The sequence below is a fragment of the Pleuronectes platessa genome, chromosome 8, assembly GCF_947347685.1.
Source record: "Pleuronectes platessa chromosome 8, fPlePla1.1, whole genome shotgun sequence".
In the NCBI taxonomy this organism is placed as follows: domain Eukaryota; kingdom Metazoa; phylum Chordata; class Actinopteri; order Pleuronectiformes; family Pleuronectidae; genus Pleuronectes; species Pleuronectes platessa.
The window spans coordinates 10,577,288-10,592,194 of NC_070633.1; the positions used below are offsets into that span (position 1 = coordinate 10,577,288).

The 14,907-nt window shown below is 40.6% G+C and overlaps 1 protein-coding gene across 1 annotated transcript in view; it reads right to left on the reverse strand.

The window, feature by feature from the left end:
• Positions 1 to 14,907, reverse strand: part of tenm1 (teneurin transmembrane protein 1) — a 164,223-nt gene that overhangs the window by 49,320 nt on the left and 99,996 nt on the right. The window contains exons 17-21 of the mRNA XM_053429358.1: positions 13,578 to 13,863; positions 8,870 to 9,013; positions 6,865 to 7,117; positions 6,070 to 6,090; positions 1,445 to 1,677 (exon numbers count right to left, since the gene is read on the reverse strand). Coding sequence (XP_053285333.1) covers positions 1,445 to 1,677; positions 6,070 to 6,090; positions 6,865 to 7,117; positions 8,870 to 9,013; positions 13,578 to 13,863 — 937 coding nt within the window. The remainder of the gene's footprint in view (positions 1 to 1,444; positions 1,678 to 6,069; positions 6,091 to 6,864; positions 7,118 to 8,869; positions 9,014 to 13,577; positions 13,864 to 14,907) is intronic.

The following is a 14,907-nucleotide window of genomic DNA, read 5'->3' on the forward strand; positions in this document are numbered from 1 at the left end:
CATTCCACTTTAAATATGCACAGTACTCTGCAATTTTACTGCCTTTTTTTGCACTTCTGGTTAGATGCTAAACTGCATTTCGTTGCATAAGTACTTGTACTGTGCAATGACAATAAAGTTGAATCTAATCTAATCTAAAAATCTAAAGTAATTTCTACCAACAAATATGATCATTAATATGTATTAATATAATATTGATTGATGTAAGGTCAATAAATATATCCCTACTTGTTCTAATCGGCTGATGGTGTGAATGTGATGGAGCGAAATATGATTGCATGAATTATGAGAAATAAAGCTTAAAATTACTCTTCTAATGCAAACAGTCATATGTCCCAGAATAAACATCCAGAAAAAATACATTAAATCATGGTTCATAATGGGTTTCTGCCATGATTGTCTATTGTCAGACAAAATACTTCACTATGTTTTTGCATTATGCAAAAATTAATAATTCACACATAATTCAAAATGTCTGGAGTGAATGAATATTTCTGAGCAGGTTTCTGAACAGAAACCTCCCACAGAGAGGACAAGTCACAGGAGAGATTCATGGATTCTGATATCAATTGTATGTTAACTATTATTATACATTTTGTCTAACCTGGAATGACGGATGATAGAATGTGTGAAATGCGAGCAAAACCCTGTTATATGAAATAAATCAAACAACCCTCCCACACAGATTAGCATTTTATAAACACTGCAATGAAAGGAGAGAGCCCAGTGTCTCAGAAATGGTTTCAGGTTCATCCCAATGAGTTTTTATGACACCATGATGGTAGACCCCAAAGAAAATTTCAATACTGACTAACCAACTATTGCTCTTGATAAGGACAAATGAAAACAATAGCAAAAGGGTTAGTTTGATGAAGTTTCGAAGCAGTATGGGTTCATGGGAGTTGTTTTCACCACTGCTGATCAAAATCTACCCAATGCTACTCGATTCTTGGATGATTGGTAATTTGTTCATCCACGTTCGCACCAAACAGCAATTCACAATTGGGATTAATTACGAGTTACTGATACAAACATTGGAAGGAGAAAAAAACAACTGACTGCGTAACTGGCTAGCAGCCATATGACATTTGCCCCGACAGTTACATCAAAGATGGTCAAAGCCACAGGTAAAACGGATATGGCACATTTAAAAGCGACCAAAATGAAACATCCCGTTACAACACCTACAACAAAAGCATATACCCGCACAAACACACACACTTCAATGGACAGTCAATAAATGAAATGATGAAAGTGGGGGCTAACAACAAACAGCTGTTTCTACACTCCCAGAGAGAGTGAGAGGGCCGAGTTTAGCAAAGCAAACCGGGTGTGAACCAACCAACCATCACAGAGGAAAGAAATGTCAGTGTGTGGTGTGCTGTAACTGAACTGACTGAGATAAAAAAGAGTTGATCAGATGCAGCGCCTGTATTTTTCCTACCTCGAGGATTATTGAGCGCGGCCTCGGTGGCCTTCCTGCCCTCTCCGCAGTGGCTCTGGTCAAAGGGTAGACACTGCTCCCCTGTCCCGGCCACCACCTCCATGTTGCGTGACGGGTCTTTCGGCTGCCCGAGGTTCCTGACCCGGTACACTCTGCGACTGCTGGTGTCCGACACGTACAGAACCTCCCCCATTGGGTCCATGGCCAGGTAGTACTTATGAGCAGGGCTGGTGCTAGTGGGAGAAGGTGGATAAGGTTATCAAGTTAGAAAGCATATTAAGTTTAACTGTTGTTAAGCATTTTATTTATACCATGATAAGATACAGGCAGAGTTTTCCTTTTTACATTGACAAAAAACTTATGTCACTGCATTCAAACTTATTTTCACAGTGAGATTGCCCTATTTTAGGAAATTCTAATATTATTCAGTTTTCACGACTTGACAACACCATTAGCTGAAGTCAAGGCATTTAGCGGCAATCAGGTCATCCCAATGAAAAGCATTAGTTTGAGAAACTCCAGAAGTACACTTGTGCCTGTGCTCGAACAACATGATTAATGTCTTCTAATTTAAATAGTACAGATGGGCACAGCCACTGCAGCTGAATAATAGTTCTAAGTGATAATTGCATTCTTAGCATTCTTCAGTGAGTTTGTTAGGGAAAGGAAATTTAATAAGCTCATGAATCTAGAGTATTAACCAGTGACTGAGATTTCCCTTATATGTCACCACTTACACTTAATAATCCCATGCAGTGAAGATATAGAACTCTTCTTATCATTTTTTTTGTATTCTATGTTGCCATTACAATTTGTCCTGATGCATTTTATATCTGAAGTTAAGCACTTAAAATGTTCTCATTGTTGAAATGTGCTCTAGAAATAAATTTGCCTTGCTTTGCCTTCATACCTTCAACATCCTATATTCAAACTACATGAAAAAACTGTGCACCAGTGGTAAAAAGTTACACCTGATCTGTTCAAGAGACAACTAGTGCCACACCTTTCCTATATTACTCTTTATATTTACAGAACAGTAGATTGCCTCAACCAGACAGTTGTGTACATCAAGGTTAAATTAAGAGGACAGAGGCCGTGGCATGCTGGGCAGAGCAGATCCAGCCGGACAGGATGTGAAACAAAAGAACAAACAACCAATCAAGTTTCGAAACTAAATTACAGCCCTGCAGTTGTATGTCTCCTTCGGCCAATGCACTTTCAGTCTACGTAAACAAAAATTCCAGACTCATATAAGGTCAAACTGACCTTTAGCACCTTTAGCCTTTGACCACTGAAATTTAATTAGTTTATCGTTGAGTTCAAGTGAAACTGATTCATATTTGAAGAAATTCCCTAAAGGCAGACTTAGGGAATCATGTTCAAAAGACCAAAAACACATTTTGTGAGGGTCCTCTGACCTTGACCATTGACCACACAAATCGAATTATATAATCTGTGAGTCTACCTGTAAATCTGTGCAACATTTTAAAGGATCCTCTTGCCGCGTCCTAAAGATAAAGTGTTTACCAAAATAAGGATTTGTAAATTCACCTTGACCTTGACCATAGGTCAAAAATACATGTGAGTTCACAGTGATATTGACCTGTGATCTTTGATGAGTTCAACTGAATGTTTGTTCCAAAATTTAAGGAATTTCAACTTGTTTAAGAGATATCATGTTCCCAAAAATGGAACAGATCGGGGGATGGACAACCTAAAAAAAACACGCATATATTGAATCACTGCCTTAACATGAAAACTGGTGTTACTGGGCCAGAAGTTACAGGATTTTCACAATGAACTCCGACAAATAAAGACACTCAAACCGTGCTGCATATGCAACGTCAAAGACCGGCGGTTGAATCCAGAGGTAAGCCTGATGAGAACTGACTTCATTCAGCCTCATACTGACTGTGAGCTGTGTATGTGCTGCTGTTGTGCCAACACCGTGCACATGTAGCACGGAGACGCCTTGACTTGCCTCTGTTCATAGTCTGCAGCTCATTAATTTCAGGGAACCTTGAACTCAAACGCAGCGAAAGCAAAAAAAGTATGTGAGAGTGATTTAGAATTTTGCACATTCTATATTGTATCGAAAAGGAGATCCAAGCAGTCACTCTGTAATGTGAGCGTCAGCTGGCTCAAAGGCTTCTCACAGTTAATTCAAAGACAGCTTACTTCTTCTTTTCTTTTTCCACGAGCTATTCAGCGAGAAATATCTTGCACAGGAGATTAGAGTGTCAAGAAAACTGTTTCTACCACATACATGACGATTGCATGTACACTGACTACATACACAGTGACACCAGCATTCTGATATTAACCCAATTAGGACCATAGTGTGAATACGACACTGCCTGATAGCAGTAGCCTGAACCTTCTCACAACCCAGAAAAAAAACACACTGCAACTGAGGCAAGGGTGCTGTCAGTCATCTAGTCCATTAAGTGCATAACTGTTTACAGACCTCTGGACTGAACTGCACATACATAATTTAAACTGGGTCCTAAGAGAGTTGTTCAGCCAGTTCTAAAGTGTGCCGCTGCTCCGCGCACTATATCATATCTGTTAAGCCTTTGAAGCGACCGCAAGCAATGCATGTCGAATATAAGTGATTACAGAGCACTTCACCTGTCTCTTACTCGATTAGATGCTTACAGCTCCGAATACATCTAAACAGTGTAAATTAATTGAAAAACAATAACCACAACAGCAAAAGTAATCCCGCTCCACAGCCTCACTTGTTCCCCCCGCGCAAAATAACAAAGCGATGATCAGAGAAGATGGAAAGTGATCTGGTTTGTCCTGACCATTTCTACGAATCGAGCGCTCAGATAATACTGCAGAAGACTTCCTCCCCTATTTGCTTTACTCTTGCCTCAAACTCTTGAAAGGAAAAAGTAGACAATGGTTTTACAGTTAGTACATCCCATACTGTCTGCCATCGGAGAGCACCTTGTTTTGAAGCCCTGTTGGGCTGATAGGCACTTTGATGGGAAGAATGTGGAGTGAAAAGCTTTGAAAGCTGAATATGGATGAATAATTAATGTATTTGGGAGAACAATAGTATAGAATACAAGAGAAACACTAATGTGCCGCTAACAGTAAAACGCTGCCGAAGAGGAAAAGCGTAGAGGCAGGAAAGGAGAAACCTCCAGGGTGACGTGAGAGTATCGAGAGTGCCTTCAAGAAAATCCAGCAGCTAGAGGCTCAGACTTTTTTATCATAAAAAGCTACACCAAGCCCCCTTGGAGTGCCAGGAGATGACCGCTTTAACCATTTATCCAAGAAGCCGATTGTCTTGACCATTCAGTCAACACTTTGGTTATTTTTTCACACTAACACAACAGTATTTTCATTTTAAAACAGTGTTTTCGAATCAAAAAGAGATCTTATGTTATAGCTCTGTATCAGCAATATTCTCCCTCGACACTAACATGCCTGAAAATGCAAATCACATGACCTTTAGAAGTACACTGGTCATGAGACATTGTAAACAGGAAGCGGATCGTCTACTCTGGATCCACTGAGAGTTGAGGTTCAAGATGTTAGTTTTCTTCAGAGAAAGGGTTATGTGACAGGAGCGTTACAATCAGGACAGGATATGTTGTGACTGATAAGACTAAATCACATGAACGTAGGTGTCTGTCCTGCCTAAAGCGTTTTCAAATCCAGTCAAGAGCGTTTCCCCTTAAAGCCCCTTAAATGTCTCCATTTAAGGAGTTCAAAAATATCTGAGTCGTACTGAAAAACTAACTAATTCATTACATTTAGACAATTTCATATAAATACCAAAAAAATGATATATTTAGCCTAATATTTCACGTTGCCTATTATTTGGGCTATTTCAAGAAATTACTTATTAATTTGTAACATTATTATTAGTTACATTTTCATTTCAACTTATTATCAATTTAATAAATATTAATGGTTGGCATACACCATAGCTTGTGGATGTACAGTACAGTATGCACACAGCCAGTTGAACAGTACAGCCATGAACACAGATTATCCCTTTTGCATGGTTGATAACTTTGGCATGCTAGAGATATGGCATCTTGAAAAATCTCTTTTCAAATCAGATAAAACCCTCTCCCCCCCCACACACAAACACACGCACACACAAAAGGCTTGATCTAACCCCGGATAGTAGCACACAAGCGGACGGGAGCACAAACATGTACAGACATGCATATACACACAGACAGACACAAGCCCTATAACATCTGTCTAATCTTCTGCTGGACATGGTGTATAGAGCTCACACCGACCATCCAGGGCTGGGGACAATGTCGAGGCCATACCAGGCCTCGGGCTTTTAGACCAGCTCAGGAAGTCCATGAACCGCTGCATGCGCCAAAACAGAGTCCCGGTAATCCTCTGATACAGGAAATCCTTGACATTTTGGCCGATTTCCAATTTAATATCGCCTAGTGAAATTTAAATGTGGATTTGATATATCTGACTACAACCTGAGTGTATGAAGTGTTGTGAGTGTGTTTGTGTGTGTGTTGGCAGAGGGGACATCCGGTCAATGCAATTTGCAGAAAACAAACCAAAACAAAATGCTGTGAGACGTTTTCTGCCGAGATGTATAAAAGAAGGTGTTAATCACTAGTTCTCACCTGTGCCTGGTGTCGCGATTCCTGATAACAAGCCATTGAGGAGCGTTTTTAAAAGGAGAAAAGAGAAGGTAAGAACAATCATTCACAATACTAAAGAGAGTCTCTTAGAGTGTCATAGGATACAATAAGTCAATTCTCACCTCATAAAGTGATAATTAAAGTGGATTTAGATGACTGTAAGGTTTCACATTAAATTTAAACCTAAATAAGAAGCTATTAAGCATTCTCATCCCAGAGGACACGGACATATCAAATACAGACACTGTGAAACCTCCGTCTGAACCAGGAATATTAGTCAGAGATAAGATAGTAATAGAGAAGGAGAGAGTTAAGTTACATAAGAAGAACACATTACAGGACAAATGGCTGTGCAATCCCATCGAGATTCCACACCCGAGAAACTACAGAAATAGAGAACATAGTGCCTGCAGCGCAGTAGGAGATATCATCGTCTTAATCCATAGGAAAAAAATATATCTTTGTTTCAGAGCAAAGACTTTCAGCTTCTCTCACATCCTAAAGAGGTAGATTAGATGTGTTGTTTGAACCTCTCACACTCGGGTTTTTGCGTGGAGACAAACTTCAGAGTTTATTCTGTGGAGATCAAAAAGATCAAAACCACTGATGCCAAGCAGCGCTTATGCCACACGAGCCCATATCAGCTGCTCCGATTTAGTTTAATTGTGCTCAAGTCAATCCGATGCTCACGATCCCACTGCTTCCCACTGTGGGAGATCTTAACCAAGATCACACTCGTCTTATCACATGCGCAGACAACAAGATCATGACTCTCACTTGAGTTCAAGTATGGTTCTGGTGTATCCATCTGGGTGGACCCTGCGGACGAAGTTGAAGTCCCCCACGTAGAGGGAGCCATCTGGCCCGCTGGCTAGTGCCACGGGGGCAAACAGCATCATGTCCCGGGCGGTGCCGCTGCAGCCCGGCCCACAGGGGACGCTCCGGTAGAAACCGTTCCCCATCACGGTGCTGATGACAGGAGGCTGCTGGGAGAGGAAGACGTTCTCCCCATTTCCCTTGTGAAGGATTCCTTTGGAGAGAGAGGAATGCAATAAATACCTTAAAGGCAGTTATTACTGTGACTGATGGGATCCTACATGAACACACAATTTTCTGGCAAAGAACAGTTCAGATTATTTCACATGACCGATTTTCTGCATTTTTCTTGTTTTGTCTGAGCTGCTCTCACTGCTTCTTAAGTGGGTGGGAAGGTGGTGCCACTCACTTCTCTGCACCAGCTAGTATTTGGCAATGTTTGAATCCAAATGTGATGACAGCTGTTGGACGTTTTGGCTACTGTCAAAACAAATTTGACTGTTAAGTCTCAATAAAGAACAACTGAAACAGTGTTTTTTCTCCTTGATACTTTTATTGTATATTTTCCGAAGTAAAATTTAAAGCTATACTTGATTTCTCAGTTGCTGTTTGGAGACATATCATTCAGTGTCGGCTCCTCCTTAAAATGAACAACAAAACATGATACAACAACGTTTTCATCTGATTGATACACAGCGGTTACGTTCTTAAGCACAGATAATGGCACCCACACATCTGCACAACTCAGGCTGCTGCAGTGCTGGATTGTGTGTGATTACTGAAGTCCACGTTACTTCATGCTCACTGTGACCTCTCTGCTCTGCATGTGTGTGTGTGTGTGTGTGTGTGTGTAGCTCGGCCCTGCCCACAGTCAAAGAGACACGCAGACCTGCAGCTCTCTGAACATGCCACAGACAGAGCTGACGAGAGAGACAGACACAGGGATGATGTATCCTGTTCAATGGTTTTTTTATTGGCTGAGGGCTACAAACACACACACACACTGCCCAAAATTGGCAGCCCAGAAATAATAAAATACAGGCAGAGGGAAGGGTGTGTGCAGATAAATACACCTCCACACATTGTTAGGGGCTCACACGATTACTCTTATATGAGTCTATACAGTGCTTGCATAATCCTACATAGTAAACCTTTAATGTTATGTAAATTCTTTTCAGGAGCTTTAATGGAATACATGGTATTTATTGAGTGGGTTTGTCAATGTAGCCTTGTCAAGAGGCTTTGCTGTATTTACAACAAGAACTAAAGTGAAAAGTATTTGACTATTTTTGTTATATAATGTTTTACAATTCCCTTAATGTTAGAGAACATATTTAATTCTAGAGCCTTCTGATGATATTTCCAGGAAACACTGTATGTGATTGACTCAAACGGAGATTTCAGTGTTGTATCTCAAGAAAATAAATAAAAAACACAGCTCTGGTCGCATTCTACGCCCAACCCAAACCCCCCAGTGCATAGCCCGACGCTAGCTCGATGCAGTGAATGTAAGCTGCACTGAGTTTGTCAAAATAAAACAAATAAAATTTTTGTTGTATAGCCCATATTCACAAATAACCATTTGCCTCAGGGATTAACAAGGTGCAAGATCCTCTGCCTTTAACCCTGGACCAAAGTGAGGACAAATCTACTAAAAAAACCTTTTAGCAGGGAAAAGACCCACAGGAACCTCAGAGAGTCAAGTGAAGGATCCCTCTCTCAGGACAGACAAAAGTGCCTTTACAACATTCATGATAGAACACAGTCTCAATGGGGAGGGATGAATCAACATTTTAAGTATTTATACAAAATAAAAATGTGTGGAAGGGTGTGCTCCTCACACGCACGGTCATTGCTTGTTTTCCACGATTGTGGAAGACGTCTATTACCCAAATATCACTTAACATTCTGATAGAACACGGCCCATTGGGTCCTGATGGTCGAGTACACACAGTCTAGTACTCACCACTGCGTATGTTGAGGGTGTGGTGTTTGTCCAGTGACCAGCCTCCCAGGTTTGAAGGGACCAGTTCAAATCCTTGCATCAGAGCCGTCCTCCTCTCCCACTGGATAACACCAGGACATGCCTCGTACTCATAGCCGACCGACACTGTAACACAAAAACACAAGAGGACTTGATGTTATGCACAGTTAGAGCTTTATGTCGTAGTGTCCTACAAACTTAATGACTATGTGGTGGTATTTGTACAGAGCTTAACAGCAACTTTACACACAAGCGCAGACACATGCACACACGCACACAAACACACGCACACAAACAGCCATAGCTCTCAAAACTGTATTGTATTGAGTGGTGAAACAGATGAAAGGCCTGTGGTGAGATCTCATCAGTATGTGTGTGTTTGAGAGGGATCAGTGAGAAGTGGAGGCGTAATCAGGAGGAGCCCATCTTCATGAAGGAGCCCTAGAATTAGCTGCTTGGCCTCTTAGTCGTAATGATACGCTGTGCAGCATCCTCCTACAGCTAACAACTATCAACAGCTTTTTTCTTTTTTGGCTTGGCAGGATTAGATGTTTCGACAGCAATTTACCACTTCAGACTTGGAAACAGTTAAAGGCAGCAGGTGACAAAGCCATAGGGGCCGTGGAAAACATGTAAACACTCAAATGAGTACTTGTCTCATGCTCTTCTACAACACACAAACACAGATACAGTGCAGGAAGAAATATATGCAGAGCTTTTCTCAGAGGTGGCAGGTACATTTACTCAAATACTGAAATGGAAATTTCATGGGTTAGAGTACTTTCAACTTTCTATTTTGACTCCACTCTGCTCATTTGAATACTGTGGTTACATATTATTAGCATATGAGTTACTCTATGACACATTCTAGTAGAGATGTTCTGGTAACAGCATTGGGTGTGCTTACAATACTAATGAAAATGTTTAAATTACATTCATTTCACCCAAACAAAATGGCAATTTTCTTTTCCATGAAATAGCTTCTTCCATTCAAAAGAAATATTTTTTGTGAATTACTAATTTTGTTTGATAGCAATCATCACTTCCATACAGGGTTAGTAGCACACCTAAATGCTCTGGAATTAGATAAGCGCAGTTCTGGGAGGAGAAAATTATATCAACACCAGTAGACGTAAACAGCCACAACATTAAACTGTACAAAACAAATCTGAAAAAGGCATAACACATTTTATTTATAATTTGCTAATGATACTTCTGTGCTTTAATTTTTACAATCTTACCATATTGTAAAAAAGTACTTGATACTTTTGTTCTAAACTGGAGGCAGAGCAAACAAACATATTGTCACCTCATCAAGTTGTTACAGTCGTCTAATTATCAAGTAGCAGCATATTTACACATCCAACAAACATTGTTTGGGTTAACAGATAGCTTGCTGATCCGCAGTGCTATGTTCACAACTCTGATGCTAACATCGTCTGCTGTGTGGTGCTGTGAGATGTGCTGCAGTGGGTTTAGTCTGAAGAGAGCTGCCTGCTGTGTTCAGAAGCAACTTTGATGAGCGTTGGTGGGCTGAGAAAAAACAAACAATGAGCTGAAAGAAAAGCAATGCCTGGGAAGAACTGCAGAGTTTAGTGGTTTCCCTGTGTGGGCTCATCACTTTACACGGCCTGACAAAATGACACTCAGTTTGATGATTTATTTGTTTAAAAATATTGATTTGAATGCACCTTTTTGTAAAAGAAAATCTTATCATGTGCACATTTTTAGACTGGCGCCCAGTGGGCGATGCTTTCATTAAAAGTAACTTTTCAATAAAGTCAGAGAGATGCTTTTTTTGTATTCTGCCTATATCTGTTTTCAACGAGCTGCTCTAGGATTTCAATACAGTTAATTTAGGCATATTTCAAAATGATGGCACATATCTTGAATGAAGATATTGATATACTGTACAGGAAGAGGAGCTTGACAAGTCTGACAAAGGAGCTGTAGAAGTAAAGTTGTCGCTGTCAGTCACTGTTGACACTGATCTCTCTAACTCGCTTCGTTGTAAACCAGCGTTGTCTTTCAATTGACGGGCACTCAAGGCGAACAGGGGAGCAAAGTCAGCATAAAGAACAGGGGAGACAGTGGAATGCGTAAGTAGGGGCGCTCGCATTATGCAGTAACTCGGGAGATTCCCTTTAACGTGGAGAGAAACTCTCAGCAGGCACACAGGGCCGACTTAAATCTCCTGCTCAATGGGTACAATCGATAAGGTGATCTGGGAGGGAGAATAATGGGTAAATTGGGACACTGGGGATTCTGAAGGAGAAAAATAAATCTTACAGTGTTGGACAAAAGTTCTAAGTCCAGTAACTTGCTCTTAAGTTCATTAAAAAGGCTCATTTGTTTCTATTTTATGTGTCTGAAGCTCGGATAGGCTTGTGATCTTGTACAGAACATAAGAGGGAGAGCCACTGAGTAACAATTTATATAAAATAAATGCTTACTTGGACACAAAAAGGACTTTTCTACACTAAAAGCATAGGTCACAATATGGGACATATTGTGTAGTTTGTGACCCTTCTCTTCACAACGCACATCCCCTTGAAAAACACGTTTCATGAACTGGAAACCAATCCATCCTTATGAAAATGCATCAAAACGAGCCATAAATAAATTGCCGTCAATAGGGACACTGTCCTGTTTTTTTAAATTCTACAATATACCCGACTTTATTTGAGGAACAAGGCTTTTCCAGGACAAAACGGGCAAAGCAATCTCAAAGGGAAAGTGTCAGTGTTTTGAGAACAGCTTCACAACCGAATATTGCTGTAGCTATATTACAAGAAATGTCCCACACCATCAGCACACCTATACACACTGTCTCACAAACAATAAGCGTGCACGCCATAGAACATAAATGCACACTCAATATCTCACAGGTGAAAGCTTTCATTCCCCTCTGCTGAAGCCTCAGGCAATGTGTTCACCCCAGCAAACAGAGCATGATCTCCCTTTCTCCGACTATGTGCGAGCACATGGAGGGTGTGTGTAAGCGGTAAGCGCATATACACACAATGGTGTGTGTGTGCGTGCATGTGTGTGTGTGCACGTCTTTGTCATAGTGCCAACAAAGCACAGAGGACAATAAAGGGGAAGGATCCGGGGAGAAATGGGTAGAGAAGAGAGAAAAAAGAAGGGCAGAGGAAGACGAGGGGGGAAAGGTAACATCTGCAGATCAGAGTGAAAGGAGGAAATAACAAGTAGGGAGGAGAAGAAAAGAGAGTTTTGGAGAGGAAAGAAAGGTAGGAAAATTATCAGGAGGGTAGAGGAGGACAGGAGATGAGGGAAAGGAGGGCATGGAGGGAGGCGTTTTGGAAAAGCAGGGTAAATAAGAAAACAGGATCATTGGAGTCGAGCAAATGTGAGAGAACTGCTGGGCAGATGAAACTCCGCTCTGGCAGATAAGGAGAGGAGGCTATGGATCAGCAGGAGGGCTAGAGAAGGAGAGATGCAATCTGTGTACGAGACCATACACTTGAGTGGACAAAGCTTCTGGTAGGCCTGCTATATCCCAGTGCTTATTGAAAAGCTCTCTGTCACAGCGCCCGTCTTTGTCTACAACCCTCCACACAGAAAAGTGGTGCACACAGATAGTGGATACAATACCTCTCAAATTACCTTCAAAGAGTTCAACAGTCAAAGCCTTTATAGCATCTTTAAATTGATTGTTATATATCCAGTTCGTGTTATTTACACAGGTGGGAGAGGACACAGGAGGGGGGGTTAAACAACAGGCTGCATCTATGAAAACCTTCAATGAACACATTTGTTTGGAGCATATGTTCAGACATGTCTCCACAAAATCAGTTCTGTCCAAATTATCTAGACATTCTTCAGCTTCGCCCTGACACTGCAGACGGTATATTTACTGCCTGCACAATATATCTGTAGATCCATGCATCAGGTCCTGCCAGTCCTAAAGGTCTCAGAAAGCCCCCTTCAGTTTTTATTTCCAGACGAAAGAATATTTGCCATATGGTGAGTATTCTGGTCAATTTGCAGTTGTGAAACCACTATTTAAAAATGTAGAACACACAATAATTATGTTTTCATGAGAAAATCTCCAATCTTTTCTAAGTCGGACACTTTCCACTAAAAATCGGTTGATACTGAATGGTCAACCGTTACACACCAAGTAACAACCGGGCTATTGTACAAGCAGTCATTCAAAAACCTGAGAGTCACTATGGAGAACAAAAGCATTTTTCTTGCTGGATTTGAACGTACACAGTGACTCAGCTGATTAAAACATTTCTATTTCAAAAGGCCTGAGAAGTGGTAGTTCTTTATTCAGTTAAATTTAGCAAGAGATTTTACCGTTTCCCTCAAGAATTTCCCTTCTGGAAGCAAAGCTGCACAGGTTCATACTTCCATTGAAAAACTAAGCTTGAATAGTTATGTATTTCGTGACGTAGAATTTATTTTCTTGTAGAATAGTTAGATGTTAAAATTGATAGCACTCCCAAGTTGTGCATCGACTAAGAATCTATAGCAAAGAGGTGATTACCTTTTTTGGTATAAAGACTAGAAAAGGCTTTCATATTCGTCATGTAGGGCTGTCCTTAGTAAAAGTTGAACTTTGGGTGTTAGGATTACAAAAGGAAAGCCCATGTTTTTATGATGTCCCTTACTTAAGATCAAATTTGTAAATGAGGCCCATTGTATTGCATGTCCTACATACCGGTTGCATGAGTGAGGCCCCAGACCTCCTGGCCGTAAACATCCGTCTTGTTCCACACCAGCCGGTGGACCAGGCCAGGCCCTGCAGGATACCACCGCTGGTAAAGCCTTCCCTGGACAGACGCACGGACGTGCACCTTGGACAGACCTCCCAGTGGGGAGACGGGGGATGACGGGGAAGGAGGTGTGAGGAGGATTCGCAGCAGAGAGAGGTAGCCTGCAGCACGGGTGCTCAAATAGTTGAGCTTTACAAAGCCTCCAGGAATTGAAACTTCTTCCTGCACAGCCTGGGGAGAGCGAGATGTAGAGTGGAGTGAGAAACACAGGAGAGATTTTATCATTGCTATGCATTTGTTAACACAATAATGCTGACATAAGTGCTAATGACAGGTACACAGAGAAATAGCTTGCACGGAAATTTGCAACAGGTACTCAAAATAGACGTTAGCCATAGTATAATGTTAATCATAAAAAAATCAAAAACCTTTCCATTTGTTTGGTAAAGAACAACTTCTAGATTAACTTCTAATAACTTGTAGCGGTGCAAAAATGTATCTATTAATCAACTAGTGAACAGAGAGAAAATTGAGAAGTAATTTAACAGCAACCTAAGAATTGATTTGAATGTGGCGATTTGTTGCTTTGTCTAATTGTATGTTTGTTGAATATATTGTGTTTTTAGATAAAATAAATCTTTTGGCTTGGGAAATAGGGACTTGCAGGCTCTTTACTATTTTATTACATTATATAGACAAAGAAATGTTCCTTTTAAGTGACAGATAAATTAAGAAATCATTAGCTGTCACCATATTCAAATCAATGAATGATATAAATTCAGAAGGGGAGATAATGTACATACATTATATACCTTACACACTAGCAAATAAAAGACCACATTCATTTTTCTAATAAGCGATTAATAATCTGCTGGAGGAAACTCTCTTTAATATTTCTGATGGATAACATCTGATTTCATTTTCAGTCAATGATCACCTTGAATCAAATTTTCTATTAGACGATGAGACATTTTCATCAAAAGTCTAAAAGCTTATTAAGGTTTATTAACTCAGTTGAACACAGTGGGTAGCGCTGAGCTCGCTGTGAACACTGAGTACTGTTCTTTGTGTCTGTGCACTCGCTGCCTCTCGGGACAAAGGTGTTATTTGTCATGAGGATGAAATGTTCTTTCCTTTTAACGATCTGTTCATTCCGATCATCTGATTTTGTGAAACGCGGCTGAACTTTGCAGTGCAGATGATGTGTTGTGGAAATGAATAATGGAAACACATAAAAACTATTTCTTCCCTCTGCCACAATAGGACAATGTGGAC